Raw genomic sequence first — 15,300 nt, forward strand, 5'->3', positions numbered from 1 at the left:
GCAATATATTGTGTTAAGGTTTCATCAAGATCATTTTCAAATAATCTTTGTGACTTTATAACACTTTGAGGAATGTAATTATAAATTACATTATGATTAATGACAAAGTTCACCATAATACTAATAATTAGATATTCACTTCTAGGAATGTGCAATGAATAATTGACATAAGTAATGAATCATTCACTTTAAGGAATAACATTGAAAAGACTATACTTGCTTCTGGCAAGAAATATTGCATATATAATAACATGACTAATAATATCAATACTCTATAAAATGAAATTTACTTTCTATCATTCTCTTGAGGGAATAATATTTAAATGTACAATAAAATTGATATACATGTTAACTTCTTTATTGTATAATAAACACACATCCAAGTCAATATCAAAGGTAGTTACACCTGAATTAGTTTATTCTCTTCATATTTGTTTTTCAATCTTGTTTATCATTATTTCATATTGTAATATTTTGATGCAATTTTCTTAAAAATTTTGGGACTTAAAAAAATGAGTCACCAGCTGCATCAATCATAATATATTTCAATGTTTATTTTTTAGTTGTGTTCATAAATTTCATATAATTGACAAATATGTGAAATATTCACTTGAGTGAATTTTGCTAAAATATCACAACTCTTTAGCAATTATGTTTCTTTTATATATCTTAATGAATAATATCACTTTTGTATAATCTTCAGGATATAAGGAAGACCTTATCTCAAGGATCTATAATTTTTTTTCAATATGTCATAGACATGAAACTTTACAAATTCTAATGTAAGCATTTGTAAATAACTATAAAATAAATATTGTTGACCATGATTTTGGCCAACGAAGAGTATATGAAAAAACAACAGTAAACCTTGAATAGAAAATAAATGACACAAATAATTTTATAGTGGTTCAGCCCCATTTTGTTGGTAATAGTCTAATCCACTTGGAGTTGTGATATATGTAGCATACACTTAAGATTAGATGAACCTAAGCCAACTGAGTTTCTTAAATGTAAGTAGAAAAATACAGAGTTTCTCTTTCTAAGTTCTCTCATAAAATGCCCCAAGTCATAGTCCCAGAGTCTCAAAATTAGAGAGTCTAAAAGTCTCCAAAAAGATCAAATCCCCTAAAATGATTCAATGAGCTCTTTATTTACAGGTTCATGGGTGTCCTTGATTATTTCAATCAACTTTAATTAATAAAATAATAAACAAATTCAAATTACAATAATCTAGCTATTACTTCGGGATATCTGAGAGATTCGCACGGTAGTTACGAGCGATTCGGGTTGAAGTTATTACTGAGATTCTGTAAAGAAGTCACTGGGCAGTTAACTCCTGAGATTCTAACACATCCGGTCGGCTACACTCCTCAATTTGACATAGCTGGTAGGATAAAACCCCTTTCTTATTCAACTGGTCGGGTGATACCCCTTTCTGAGGTAACCGGTCGGGTGTAACCCCTTTTTGATGTAACTGGTCGGGTGAAATACTCCCTGACCAGTTAAATCCTTACTTGGTCGAATAAACTGCCCTTCTGATGTGTCTGGTCGGGTAAGACTCCCTCCTGACCAGAAAAAATTCTTATCTGGTCGGGTAAATCATTTCCTGACCACTTAAACCTTTTCCTAGTCTGACAAACACCCCTTCTGATGTGTTTGGTCAGGTAAGACTCCCTCCTGACCAGTTAAATTCCTATCCGGTCGAGTGAATTATTTCCTGACCAAGTAAAACCATCTTCCGACCAATGATATCACAACTTCGTAGGTCATTTTCTAACATTTGCACTTCCCTTGGTCAACACATTTATTGTCCATTCATGTGCTGCTTGATGAACCGCTTGACGATCATGCACTACCACTTGTCACTTCTGATTGCCACATCATCGAATTGAAATTTTGGGGATAACAAATACTATAGAGAAATCAATATTAAATATGTGAGATAGTAAGAACACATACATATGAATATAATCATATTTACGATAACAAGACATTAAATCGTCTAATACTATCACAATGGTAAAATAACAACTCACATATACATTTTTTTTATGATCAATATATATAGTATGGTAATCATATAAACATACATTTGCAATAAAATATTTTTACCTTAATAAACTATGACGACTAGAGGCTTGATAATGAATTTTGTTATCAACACCAGATGGTGGTTGAAGATTCAATCATCTAGTTCAGATTCAATGAATAATTATGACTAGAGATTCATGATAAGAATTTGAACATACAAATAATGATAGTTAGAGAGTCGTGATGATAATGTGTTATAAAACTATTAAGATTACAGAAATATAAAGTGTAAAGAAAATAATTAGACAAAATAACAGAGAGATGTAAAGAGAGAGTGGAACTCTTGTATATGTTATTTCAATGGGGGAATGACCCCTATTTATACAGATAAGTAAGCCCTAATGAAATCGGGTAACTACTCTGAATACAATCAAGAATTAATGCTGATATTTTACTTTGGGTAACCTAGTGATTCTTCATTATTATGGATATCCATATATATAATATTTATAACAAAAATATCTTTTTGGAGAAGCTAGGACTACTGGTTTTTTTTCAAAAGACATTTTTGAGAAGCTATTTTTAAATTAGAATAATTTTATTATTCCTAATTTACTCATAAAAGATCTTTTTTAATTAATATCCAAACACTTTAAAAATAATTTTTCATTAAAAAAAATCTTTATATAATAGTTATTCAAACACAAAAAATAAGTCAAATTTTTTACTTATTTTATGTTTTTAGCTATAAGCAAAAGCAGTAATTTTGTCAAATGACCAGATATATATTTATATGTATTATTATTATATGAGATTTCTTTGCATATTGTTTTATATTAGAGATTTTTTCAAAAATATACTTTTTTTGGTGTTTTTTTACTTTTTTACGGTCCATGATTTTTTTTTTTCAAAAATATTACCTTCAGTTTTCGGAAAATACGTTTTTAAAGTTTTATATTTGTAAAATACGGTGTCAATGAAAAAACTAAAAAACAACAATAAGACAACAACACAACAGAACAACTATAAATAAACTTAAACAACTAAAAATCAACATGAAAACAACTATACATAAAATCTAAACAGCAAAAAAACAACAATAAGACAACAACTAAACATTAATTCACCGCATACTACACACATTTAAAATCAACAAATGAAGAACAACTAGAAGTCAACCCATTGCATACTAACATTTTTTTATATAAAAAAAAATTCAAAATATATCTGAAACAAATAAACAATAATTAGGCATTAACACAACAATAGAACATCTATATATAAACTTAAAATAACTAAAAATCAATGTGAAAACAACTATACATAAATCTAAACAACTAAAAAATAAAGTGAAAACAACTATACATAAATCTAAACAACTAAAAAAACAACGTGGAAACAACTATACATAAATCTAAACAACCCAACATATATTAAATATAAACTAAAATTATAAGTAAACTTAAAAAACTTAAATTTCCTAACTCAAGAAATTATATAATCAATATAAACTGTGAACTAGAAGAAAAATGAGATTTTGCCTTGTGAAAAGTGGGTCTCAATAAAGACCCTAAATAAAAGTGGGTCCCAGTAAAGATGTGTAAAAGCAAATTATATGCTAGTAAAAATACTATATAGTGCTAGTACAAAGCGAATGAGTTATTGATGGAGTGGGTCTTTGGATTAAGCTCACGTAAGAGCAAACAAGTGGCACAAATTAGACTTCTAGTTTAGAATAAATATAACATTAGCTAGGTTTTGCATTGATAAACTATTTATATAAATGTTATCCACAATGGTATAGTTTTCACGTAGCTAAACAAACACATAAAGCTAAGAAACGATAATAAGCTAATTTAAATAAACGACAAGAACATAGAGAAACTATAAATGTGTTGTCACAATTATTATAAACAAACAAAAGAATAGTTAGCTACAAAAAAGTAATTAGCTTCTTATCCTAACATGGGTATACTGCATCAATTATCAAGGTACTCTGTTTCACTTTTAAAAAATAGAGTAATCAATAGGTTTAGCTTTTCTCTCTCTATATATATATAAGATTAAAGTTTACCAGAAAAAAAAATATTATGCTTGAATTTCTTTGCTGAAAAAAACGTCAAAAATGTCTAGCATGATACTAGGAGTAGGTTCTTGACCATTACCATCTGAGTAGTAGGACCATCTTGACCATTACCATCTGAGTAGTAGGACCATTAACCACCATCAAGGTACTCTGTTTTACTTTTTAAAAACAGAGTAATTAATGGGTTTAACTTGTATCTCTCTCGCTATATATATATAAATAAGATTTATTATCTTAGTAGGACCATTAAAGCTTACACGTGTGTGTATAGATATAATTACTGTATTTATATAAATGTTGTAATCTTTATTTGACTAAGTTTATATGTTAAGTCGTTGTACATTCATGCTGGATAGAGACTATGTACATTCATGTTGTACATAGCAGACTAAAGATATCATAAAATAGTAAAAATATAATCAAAATCGTATAAAGAAAAAAAATTCCATTAGTCCGTATAAATGAACTTTTTTCAAGTAATATAGTGTATCTTGTAAATTTCTCTTTATATTACTCACTTCACATGCCTATACTCTCAACTATTGTCCTTTTATGTCTTTAACAAATTATAGCACATTAAATTTGTTGTCAGTACTTTCTAAAAAAAAATGTTGTAAATACATAAATATTAATAGATATTTGAATGCCAATTGCTAAAAAAGCATTAATCCAACATTTTAATGCACATAAATGGATTAGAGATTGATTTGATTTTATTGATTTTCTTTTTCTTGAGTTATTTTCTTTCACAAGTTTCTTATGTCTTCTTTCTACAACATCACTAAAAAGAGAATTAAAACTTTTTGACAATGAAAAAGAATTAGCTCTTTATTCCTTTTGCTCTTCTTTCAACCATTTACATCATATCAAAACACACCCCTCTTTAATTAGCTAGCTGTTCAAATTATGACCAATCTGATCTGATCTAAAACTCTAAGTGTTCTTTGTTTGTTAGGTTTTTCATATTCTAGACCTATGTGGAGTGGTGCAAATCAATCAAAAAGAGTTTTTGGGACCATGAAAAAGGCTAAGCTATTATAATTATGTTTTTGTCCTAAATGTCCACAACACTAATAACCCTCCACTTTTTTTTTGGTTTCCCCTCTAACATGGAGGCCCCTCCCTTAACACGTGGCATTGTCCCTTTTGTTGGACGGTATACAAGGCAACACCTCTCCCCTCCGCTCCCCTCCTCTCCCCCATTGTCCCAAACTGATGAGGACCTAACCCTGTAACAGTTCAATCAATATCCACTTGTCTCCTTTGTGTTGTTTTGTTTTGTGTGGTTTTAGTTTTTTTCTTTTTAATATTTTCTCGTCTAGTGTCATTTTAGAAATCTATGGTTTAGCTGATTAGTTCTTTTTCTTTTTCTTCTTTTTCTTTTGAACATCTCAAAAAACCTTTTTAAAGAGATGCCTAGTACCATGCAACGGGAATTGATCTCTGAATGGTTAACATAAAATCATAGTAAGTGTGGTTTTAGTTTAGTAATTAGTCAAATTTCTTTTTTGTTGTTAAAGAAAAAAAAAAAAAACCTTCTTAAAGAGATGACTAGTAGCACCAAGGCCTGGCCTCACGCCCGACGAATATTTAGAGAGTCTACTAGCATCAAGACCCTACTCAAGAGACAAGTGGGAATCAATTCTTGGATGGTTAACAGAAAATTCATGATAAGTGTTGTTGTTATAGTTAGGTATAGTTGATTAGTTCATTTTCTTTTTTGTTGTCTCGACATGTCAAAAAACCTTTTTGAAGAAGTGGGAGACTACTCGAAGACATGGGGTAACATTGTCTCTGTGAAAAGCAGTAGTTAGCAGTTGACTCCTGTCTTTTTCTGACACTCAAAAACTCCAAACTGCATTTACGTATGTTTATTGTTCATTTCATGAATAGTGCTATACAATTTGATGTGAAACTCTTCTTGGTAACAATCATACAAGTAGCTATCATTTGAGCGATAATTTGATTGTGAAATTCTTCTTAGTAATTCGAAGTTTATAAGACAAAATGTCGTGATTAGTTATGTTGGTTATGATGACTTTTTGATAATTTTGTTCTTTGTGAGAAAAACAAAAATGTTATGAAGAAATAATTAGAGGAAAGTAAGTAGCTAATAAAGATTATAAATTAGTTGACATTTTTCAGGGAGAAATTCAGCAATCTCTGGTACTTACAACTAAACAAAAGGATACCAAAGTTCTTCCACAAAAGGGGAATGTCGAAGCTTTCAGATATTGTAGTAGGTCAATTTCAGTAATTTACAAGGGAAAAAAGAAAAGAAATAAAAAAAGTCCCCCATCCCCCACAGACACATGATAGTTAATAATTCTCCAAATTAACTGCTCCAACTTCCCAAATCCCAACCAGAATTCAACCCTGGCAAGCCTTATTATATCACCTAGAGATAGCATATGTTTGAGGGTAACCCAGCTGCTCTGTTTCCCAGCTCAACTTTGAAGCAACACTTTCATGACAGGGCACATATTCCTATCATCAAAACAAGAGAACAACATTAAGCAATTTAAAAACCATATAGAGATCACAAATATTAGTATGTACTATTGTAGAGAGTTTAAACTACCTCCAAATTCTTCACTAACTCCATTGCAGTGGGTGCTGATACAATTATGTGACGAGCACTTGGACTAATGAATCCTTCTTCCACTGCCTTATCTATAAACGATAGCAAAGAGTTGTAGTATCCATCAACATTCAGCAATCCCACCTGCAAATTATTATGATCTATCATTAGAAACGAAGTAGGTAAAGTCTAAAAACAGAATTGATGAACATAAACATGAACAAGATACTTACCGGTTTATCATGGATTCCAAGTTGAGCCCATGTTATCACTTCAAGTAACTCTTCAAGAGTCCCATAACCACCTGTTCATGTGGAAAGATTACTTTAGCTTTCCTCATGCTTGGACAAGTTTCATTAAATTTCAACTCAGACAATTCAGTTCAACAAACTCAATGCATTTGCTTGACTTTCTGCTCATCCAACTTTGGTGCTTTGCTTAGTCTGACCCCACTATAAGAGTTCACTTTTATCAGATGTTCCCTTTCCCCTAACCTTGAGTTTTGTCATGCCTGTTATGTCTCTCTCTAAAGTCTACAAACGCACATACGTTTCCATTCAAATTCTCAGCAACCAATGTGGAATCTTTGTTGCTTATCCAAAAGTAAAAGAGGAATCTTTACTCATACACCTAGTTAATCCTTATAACATGCATCATCATTAGTATTGCTAATACTATTATTATTATTTAGTATGTCTTAATAATGAAATGGTAACATGAGGTGTCATGTACTTAGTTACTCCACCCAAGGTCAATATCTGCAGGTACTACCACCCCATACATAAGGAGGTGTCCCATCATAAAAATAAAATGGCAGTTTTGCCCCTTAAATCTACCTCTTTCCTACTCATTCTGGAAAACTAATAAATACATGACATGAATGTTGAATGAGTTGAATATCATTCCTTGTTAGGTTAGGTGGTGCTGCCAAGCCAAACAGCAAAAGCTATTTGGTGAAAGTAATGAACAATATGCATGTCCTTTGTTCCTATTTGTGGTGGAAAAATTGGCAAAACATTAAAGGGAATTAGACAATATAAGTAATTGCAGCAACATTATTCCTCAGAAGCTCTATAAAGTTTCAGTGTAAAATGTTGTCGGGTAATGAACTGTGGGGTTGGTGGTTGGCGTCTTCCAACTCTTGAGATAAGTTTGTATTTTGGAGACTTTCACATTTGGGTTTGGGATATTTTTCTAATCACAGAAGACTATTCTTTCATATACAAAAAGGACCACACAGAAGAGAACTATCACCATATGTCGACATTGACTGACTAATTGCCTTTTGTATAGATAAAATTTCATCTACTTACAATGTTGAGTAACATTTCTGATCATATCACTTGACATAATTCAGATTGGAAAGAAACCTTTAAGAAAATTATTTTATTAAAAAATTTATATTTTTATGGTAGATAAAGCTGTTTTGACTTCAATGATAACTACAAACTTACAAATATAGTATTACTTAGCACAATAAAACAAAAGCCTCCAAGAGACCATACTCTTTCTCATTGGCCTTATAAAAAATCACATAACAGAAAAGAGTATAAATTTATTGTAGAAATACATTTGTAAACATATATATTAGAGAGAGAGAGAGTTATACAAAACTTGTACTAACCAGGTAAGGCAATAAAGGCATCTGAATGCCGAGCCATCTCTGCCTTCCTTTGGTGCATGTCTGCAACTGCCTTTACCTCCCCTACCGTCTCACCAGTTAACTGCAAAAGTGACCCAAAACACATAAGATATTAAAATTAAAAAAATGGAGAGAGAAAGAGAGAGAGAGAGAGTAGTTTTTGGAGCTTTATGCAGGAAAGTAATGATGAGTATTGCAGAAGTGGTGGACTTAATCCAAAGTTTTCAGTCCGGTTATACCCTAGCCAGTAGTTTTTATAGCATAGCAGATGATATAATAAAAATAAAAGTTCAATTATAGAAAAAGCCAATGAAGAAAATCACAAAAAAGGAAAAAAACTTTTTGGGTCAAGTGATCATATAAGGTTTGCTGCAGTGAAAAAGAAAACAGAGTAACCAGCAGAACCCAGAACAACATGATGATAGGTGGTGCCAACTACACTCGAGTATCGAGTGTTATTATGGATAAGGCCACCAAGGGACCAACCAAGCATATCCTTTGAAACCTTGATCAAAAAAAGCATATCCTTTGAAACATAAGCATGATAACCAAGTAGAAGATATGTGATGATTTTTTTTAAATCAATTAAGAAAAATTAACTAATAACAAGAATAGAGTGAAAATATATAATTTATAATAAAGCAACTGAAAGAAAACAAAACAAAAAGCCAAAAGTGAAGAAAACAAAATATTTAAAAGAATGAAGGAAAGAGTGAGGTTGAAAGAAATAAACATGAACATAAATAACTCAATACGTGGTCAAATAAGAATATGTATACATATATATATATGTGTGTGTGTGTTTGTGTGCATATTCATATGTTTTCCAATAAGAAAAGTTGAGAGACTTTATCAAGCTATAGCAAACATACCTCTCGAGGCATGAGCGTCTTGGGAATAACTCTGCAGAGAGAGAGAGAGAGAGAGAAAGAGACAATAACATGACAAAATCAGTTGTTGTAATGAAGAACAAAAACCAGCATCTCGAAAGGACCCATTTTCATGATTTTATTTCTAAATCTGTTTGTCTCCCTGTTTATATAAATATATATGTTATATTTTGAGATTGAAGAAGAGGGAGATGAAACTAAAGACTCACCCAATAACATGCCTACCACCATCATGAACCGCTTGTGAAACTAAGCCCATCAGACCAATGCTACCGCCTCCATAAACCAGATCAATATTCCTTGAAACCTTCAATAGACAAAAATAAAATTAGTTCAACCAGGGCAAATGAGAAGAGTGAGTTTTTCTCAAGTGGGTTTAATTTAAACATGTAGGTGAGATAAAAATCCATATGGGAAAAACATTCTAAAGAATTAAGGAAAGGACTTTGCAGAGGTTATTATACAACATAGCACGTCATAGTAAAACTAGCTCTTTCTTTTAGGTTTCATACTAGACAAAGACGTGAGGTTATAATAAAACCGTTCAAGAATAAGAAATGTTTGTCGCTTCAAATTTCGTAATGTGCAGTAGAACAATCTTAAAATTTGAAAGTTAGATAAGAGAGAGAGAGGTTCCACGAGAAACTTTCAAGTAATAGCCATGAAACCAAGTTACAAACAAGTGGCAAACACAATGCCGAATAAAATACATAAGAAATTTCTAACAAAACCCCATCTTATATGTATAAGAACATAAGAAAAGGAAGTGAAAACGACTATCAAAATCGATTTTGAAGAAAACCCATCACTGAAAGATGAAAACTTTTCAAGTACCACGAGCAAAAAATGGCTCAACTAACATAATAAAGAGAACCCAAATAAGAAAAACAAATAATGACAATAATAATAAAAGAAGTAAAGTATTCTATACCAGCTCTTTGCCAAGCTCAATGGCAGCTTCTTGGTAGCTAATTTTCTTCCCTTGGCTACTCCCACAAAACACACAAATTCTGCTAAACCTGGACTGCTTCATCTCTGTCTGTATCTCCATTGTCCTCACCAAATTTTCTCTTTACCGTCTCTTTTTCTTTTTCTTTCTAAGACTAAATAATATTGATTCCTTTTTTTCTTTGGTTATTACAAGTCAAAGAATCTTAGTCTCCTTCTCCTCTTGTCTATTTGTTCCCTAAACCTTTACAAGGAAAAATACAAGCTTTAACTAGACACCCCTTTTCTTTCTTTCTTTGCTTGACCTATACACAAGCTTCTCTATGGTGCGTCCTCTATATATATATATATGTGTGTATACACACACTAAGATATATTGGGTATTTATAGACCTCATCACACGTGAGAGTGCCTCGGCAGTTAGCACGCTTGCCCTCCCAACTCATACACACACGATTAACATTGGCACGCGTGGACCACTTTCTTATTTCTTCTTAGTTTTCCTCCCTCTTCTCCATTTAAATTATATAAATATATTTTTATTTTTATTTTTATTTATATTATAGCTGATTCTTAGAGCCACAGCTGTTTTGCTGACCACAAATATTGAGAATGCAGAAGATTTTTTTTAAATAGCTATATTTATCTTGAACTCTGCATACAAAGATTAGTTTTTGTTACATATTTTTTCTTATGGGCACTTTGTTACTTTTGTCTTTCTTTTTTTTGGTCATATAACAAATTAGAGGATGTTGAATCAAATAAGTTTGAATCAACTTCTTTTGTGTGAGTGTGAGTGTGTGACAATGACAATTATATAAATAATTATATATATATATATATCGCTACATATTTGACTATTTTATACTCTGTTTTTATTCTTAGTGTGTGAAAATCCCGAAAATACATTAAAATATATATATAATTAAAGATTGACTTTATAAGAGCTATTGTATACAACTACAAGCACCATAAGTTGGCTAGGCTGGTTAAACAATATAATTGCTGAAGCACTTTTCAACTACCAAAAATTAAATCCCTTATAAAATAAAATAAAAAAAAGTGCCAATTGAAATTGGACAGTTGAGATTCTCTCCTGATTGAATGTGGTGAAGAAGACTCAAAAAGTTTAAAGATTATATACTCACATATAATAAAAATAGTGGACACCAATTTCATAGTCCCTTGTGTGTTTTAGGAGGATAAAGCCAAAAGGGCATTTTTTAAATTATAATTATATTATATATGTATATATATAAAACAAGTAGAAATAATTAGAAATGGACATTGTGAGATGGGGTAATAATAGTTTAATTAGTAGTGTTCAAAATGGGCAAATATCGATTAAAAAAAAGAAATGAAAAAGTATGGGTAAATAGAGAGGTTGGTCAGAGATGTGTGATGTGGTGTTATAGAGCGTTGTGCATTGATGATTGAATAAAAAGATAAGTGGGTTATGGCGTTTGTTATCACCTTGTGCCCTCATCCACCTTCCTTCTCTCGACACTGTTGTTCTATGCATAGGAAACATTTCATTTCTATTCCACACGCTAAACCCCTTCTCTTCCCTTTCCCCATATCACACCCCCCCACTTCTCCAAGCATGCTGTCCCCAACCCCATTCATCCTCACTAATTTCTTTTCCCCCACTTTACAGAAACATTTATATATCTATAACTTACATTCGAGGTAATGCTACCAACATTCATATCTCTGTTATTACTCACTAGATAGTCATTGACGGAGCTAAAATTAATATATAAAAATCTATATTTATAAATAAAATAAATTAGATAGGGCAAATATAAATTTATACACATTTATATTTTTTTTCAAAAGTACGTTGTATAAAAATAAAAGTTAGAGGGTTATGGTCACCCCTAGTTTCGGTCATTGGGGATAGTCTTCCCCATATCAATCATTTATATATATTTTTTTAAACGTCTAATCAGATCGGATAATTATTTATAAATTAAAACTAACAGTTAGTTGTTTTTTGTTTTCTTATAATTAGAATCTTTTTCTATCTATTTATTTACTCGACTTCATTTTTTTACTTTAGTTTTCAATTAATATTAAAAAAAGCAAATTGTTCTTTGTTAAGAATTTAATCAATGTAAATGAAGTTCTTTGTTCTTTGTACATAAGAGTTATTGCCACCAATATTTATTTGTCTATAGCTTACATACGAGACATCACTACCATTTTCGGTGACAAACAACACAACTTATATTATTGATATTAATTAACAAACAAACATGTGCATGCCCATCTCAACATTTTCCGAAATGAAATATTTTAATTATCATACTAATTTCTAAACAAATCTCACAAATAATATGAATTAAAAATACTGTTATTTGGGAGTGGATTAATGTTAGAAACATTCATTTTTTATACTAAAAAAATGATGTCACATTATTTTTAACTGCCCAAAACAAGAGTGCTTAACATTACTCATGTTAATATTAATAGTTAATAGGGATAGTAATTAAAAATTAATAGTAATAAGAACATGGATAGCGGATAATGTTTATTCTATTCAAATCGTGTACTTGGGTTTTCCTAAAGGTTAGTTTGGTCCTCTGCTAGCAAACAAAAACTCACATTCTATATTTGATTTAGAAAGCCAAATTTTATAATCTTTACATTATACCCCATTTGCTAATTTAGATTATTATTATTATTATAATGAAATGGGATTAGTTTAATCTTGTTACTATTGCCAGGATTGCAGGAACTGAAGCCATGTCTTTCAGATTAATGTGCAAAGCCTCTATGTACATACATATATAAATACATATTTTTATATACTATATATATACCTCAATCCCCAAAAATGGACTTTCCGGCTGTTCCTCTTTACTACTGCTTCATATTGTGTCTACTTGTTTGTTGCCCACCATACCCTATAAGTTTTAGATATTATAAAAACTCTCATTATATTTATATATGTATATACATATAGATAATTATTATTGTTAAATAGGGGGTCGAGCGTATTCTAATATACTATTTGTGTACCTTCTTGCATGCTTGCATGCGCATTTTTAACGCATGTTTTTGTGTGTGAGTTGGCCTAGCTTCTATGTTTTAATTAGTTTCTTATTAATACTAAAAAACTTATAAAAATAATAATTTAAAATAGAATATCCACTAGAGAACAGCTATATATTTTTGAATATATAGATAACTAATGAGATTATTAAACACACTAATGACAATGAGTACCTAGGGCTTCTAACTACATAATGAACAATAACACTACACACAATTAATAAGAATATATGTTATCATTAATATCGCATTAAATTACTTAGTCAAATTAGAATTTGAAGGTGGTAAGCTCATTACTTGAACACCAATCAACTTGAGTCTTATGTGGTTTAATATGATGAATTTGGTCAAAATATTAATTAGTATACATGATAGTTATGGACATTTATATATAGAAATAGAGAGAGAGGATTCCCTAGACTAGAGGAGTGGCTTATATATAAATAGTCTTTCTCATGATAGGCATTAAATTTACTGCCTAAAATTGGTATATATGTATATATATATATATATATTTATATGAAACTACTACTTATATAATTAAGCTGTATATTTCAAGGGCCAATGTGGGAGCTATAGGAAGGGTAGACAAAAACTGAATAATTCTGTCAAGATTTAAATTTCCTTAGCCACCAAGCTATAATACATAAGGACATAATAAAATAAGAGAAATGCTAAAGAACACTGTTTGGTGCCCAACACTCTATTTTATTATTGATACAAGTAAAATATGTGAGACCCAATATTAAATTGTCTAAATATTTCTAAGGTATTGAGCACCCTAAGATGCCTTGTAGCAATATTCATAAAATAATGACTTGGAATAAATGAAGTGCAAAAAGGAGAAAAAATCTATAGTATATAATTGTGAAAAATAATTAAATAGCAGTAATAAATTAACATGAAATTCCCCATTTGGGAAATTAACAAATGCATAATTAATGTTCAAAATTTGTAGCTGGAATGCAAAAAAAAATTGAACCCATTTTGATCTTTTGGATGCAAGAAAATGTAAAAGTTTGAAAAGGCCTAATTAATTAGATTGAAATAACCCGCGTACCTTCCAGTCTTACCAACACCCCGATCGATCTATTCCTTTATTATCTTCATCTCCCAATGCATCAGTTCTATCATTTTTATTTGTGCTCACTTATTATTAGTCATGGGCATAGTTATTGCTACAGACATGTTCATAAGTTTGAAGTTTTGAGTTTCTAAAGTTTTTAAGCTTGGAATTGGACTTTGTGAATTATTGAGTTTTTTGTTGGTTTGAGCCTTGGGTTTTGAGGGTTTTGGAACTTTGGGAAGATTGGGAATTTTGATTTGATGATTGGGGAATGTTTAGGTATGATTTTGAAGGCTTTGGAGTGTTAAAAACGAGTTTGGTAATTGCCCAGAGTTGGGGACCGCGGCCCTGCTTTGAAGAAGCAAGTGGGAGTGTTGTACCTGCTAGGCGCTGCGACCCTTGATGAAGAGCATCGCGGCCCTTGGCTCAGAAAATTCTGGGGGCCGTGGCCCAAGGTGCCAGGGCCGCAGCCCTTGCCCTGTTTTCACCCCGTTTGCTCGTTTTGACTCCAGGAACTTAGCTATAGGCCTCGGGAGTGTTCCTACTACTTGGATTAGTTGGGATTGATCTTCCGGAGGCTAGATATTGGTGTGGAATCCTATGTTGATCATTATTATTGATGGATGTTATGTGTTTGGTTATGATTAGGTGACCGCTAAAGGACTAAAGGTTGATCGTTCTCATGGGTCATTCTTTTAATCTTTCTAGCTCGAATCTGAGGTAAGAAAACCGCACCCTGTGTATATGTGACATGCATGGCTATCCTTGATGCATGTTGGTTGATAAATATAATGCATATGATGCATGAGAAACATGTGATTAGGACATACTTTATATACTGAGTATGATATCGTTCGGAGCTTAAGCCTCTGTGTTTATGCATGATCCTAATTGTACTAGTATTTGTTAAGTAAGCATGTTGAATACCTTGTATATAGATATTGGACATGTGATATATGTTTGGTGGCATGGCTTACTTGTGTATGGCACTGACTTATT

At 31.3% G+C, this 15,300-nt stretch overlaps 1 protein-coding gene across 2 annotated transcripts; it reads right to left on the reverse strand.

Moving 5' to 3' along the window:
- Window positions 1–6,224: 6,224 nt before the first annotated feature.
- On the reverse strand, window positions 6,225–10,509 carry LOC133831092 (cytokinin riboside 5'-monophosphate phosphoribohydrolase LOG3). 2 transcript variants are annotated; one of them, XM_062261262.1, is made up of 7 exons: window positions 10,162–10,509; window positions 9,440–9,537; window positions 9,213–9,243; window positions 8,323–8,422; window positions 6,932–7,002; window positions 6,699–6,842; window positions 6,225–6,604 (listed from the first exon to the last, which is right to left on the reverse strand). In XM_062261262.1, exons 1-7 carry the CDS (start codon window positions 10,279–10,281, stop codon window positions 6,512–6,514), a joined length of 657 nt encoding a protein of 218 aa, XP_062117246.1. In that variant the 5' UTR covers window positions 10,282–10,509; the 3' UTR covers window positions 6,225–6,511. The 2 variants fall into 2 exon arrangements, with proteins under 2 accessions (XP_062117246.1, XP_062117247.1); XM_062261263.1 differs by lacking the exon at window positions 10,162–10,509 and adding an exon at window positions 9,772–9,869.
- Between the last annotated feature and the right edge of the window lie 4,791 nt (window positions 10,510–15,300).

This window comes from Humulus lupulus, chromosome 4, assembly GCF_963169125.1.
Source record: "Humulus lupulus chromosome 4, drHumLupu1.1, whole genome shotgun sequence".
NCBI lineage: Eukaryota > Viridiplantae > Streptophyta > Magnoliopsida > Rosales > Cannabaceae > Humulus > Humulus lupulus.

Bases quoted from the DNA above. Each gene is read 5' to 3' on its own strand.
- LOC133831092 (XM_062261262.1), bottom strand. From the start codon at position 10,281: ATGGAGATACAGACAGAGATGAAGCAGTCCAGGTTTAGCAGAATTTGT. The intron at 9,244-9,439 runs GTGAGTCTTTAG...CTCTCTCTGCAG, and splicing joins GGTGGTAGGCATGTTATTGG to AGTTATTCCCAAGACGCTCA. The intron at 7,003-8,322 runs GTTAGTACAAGT...CCACATGAACAG, and splicing joins TGCCTTTATTGCCTTACCTG to GTGGTTATGGGACTCTTGAA.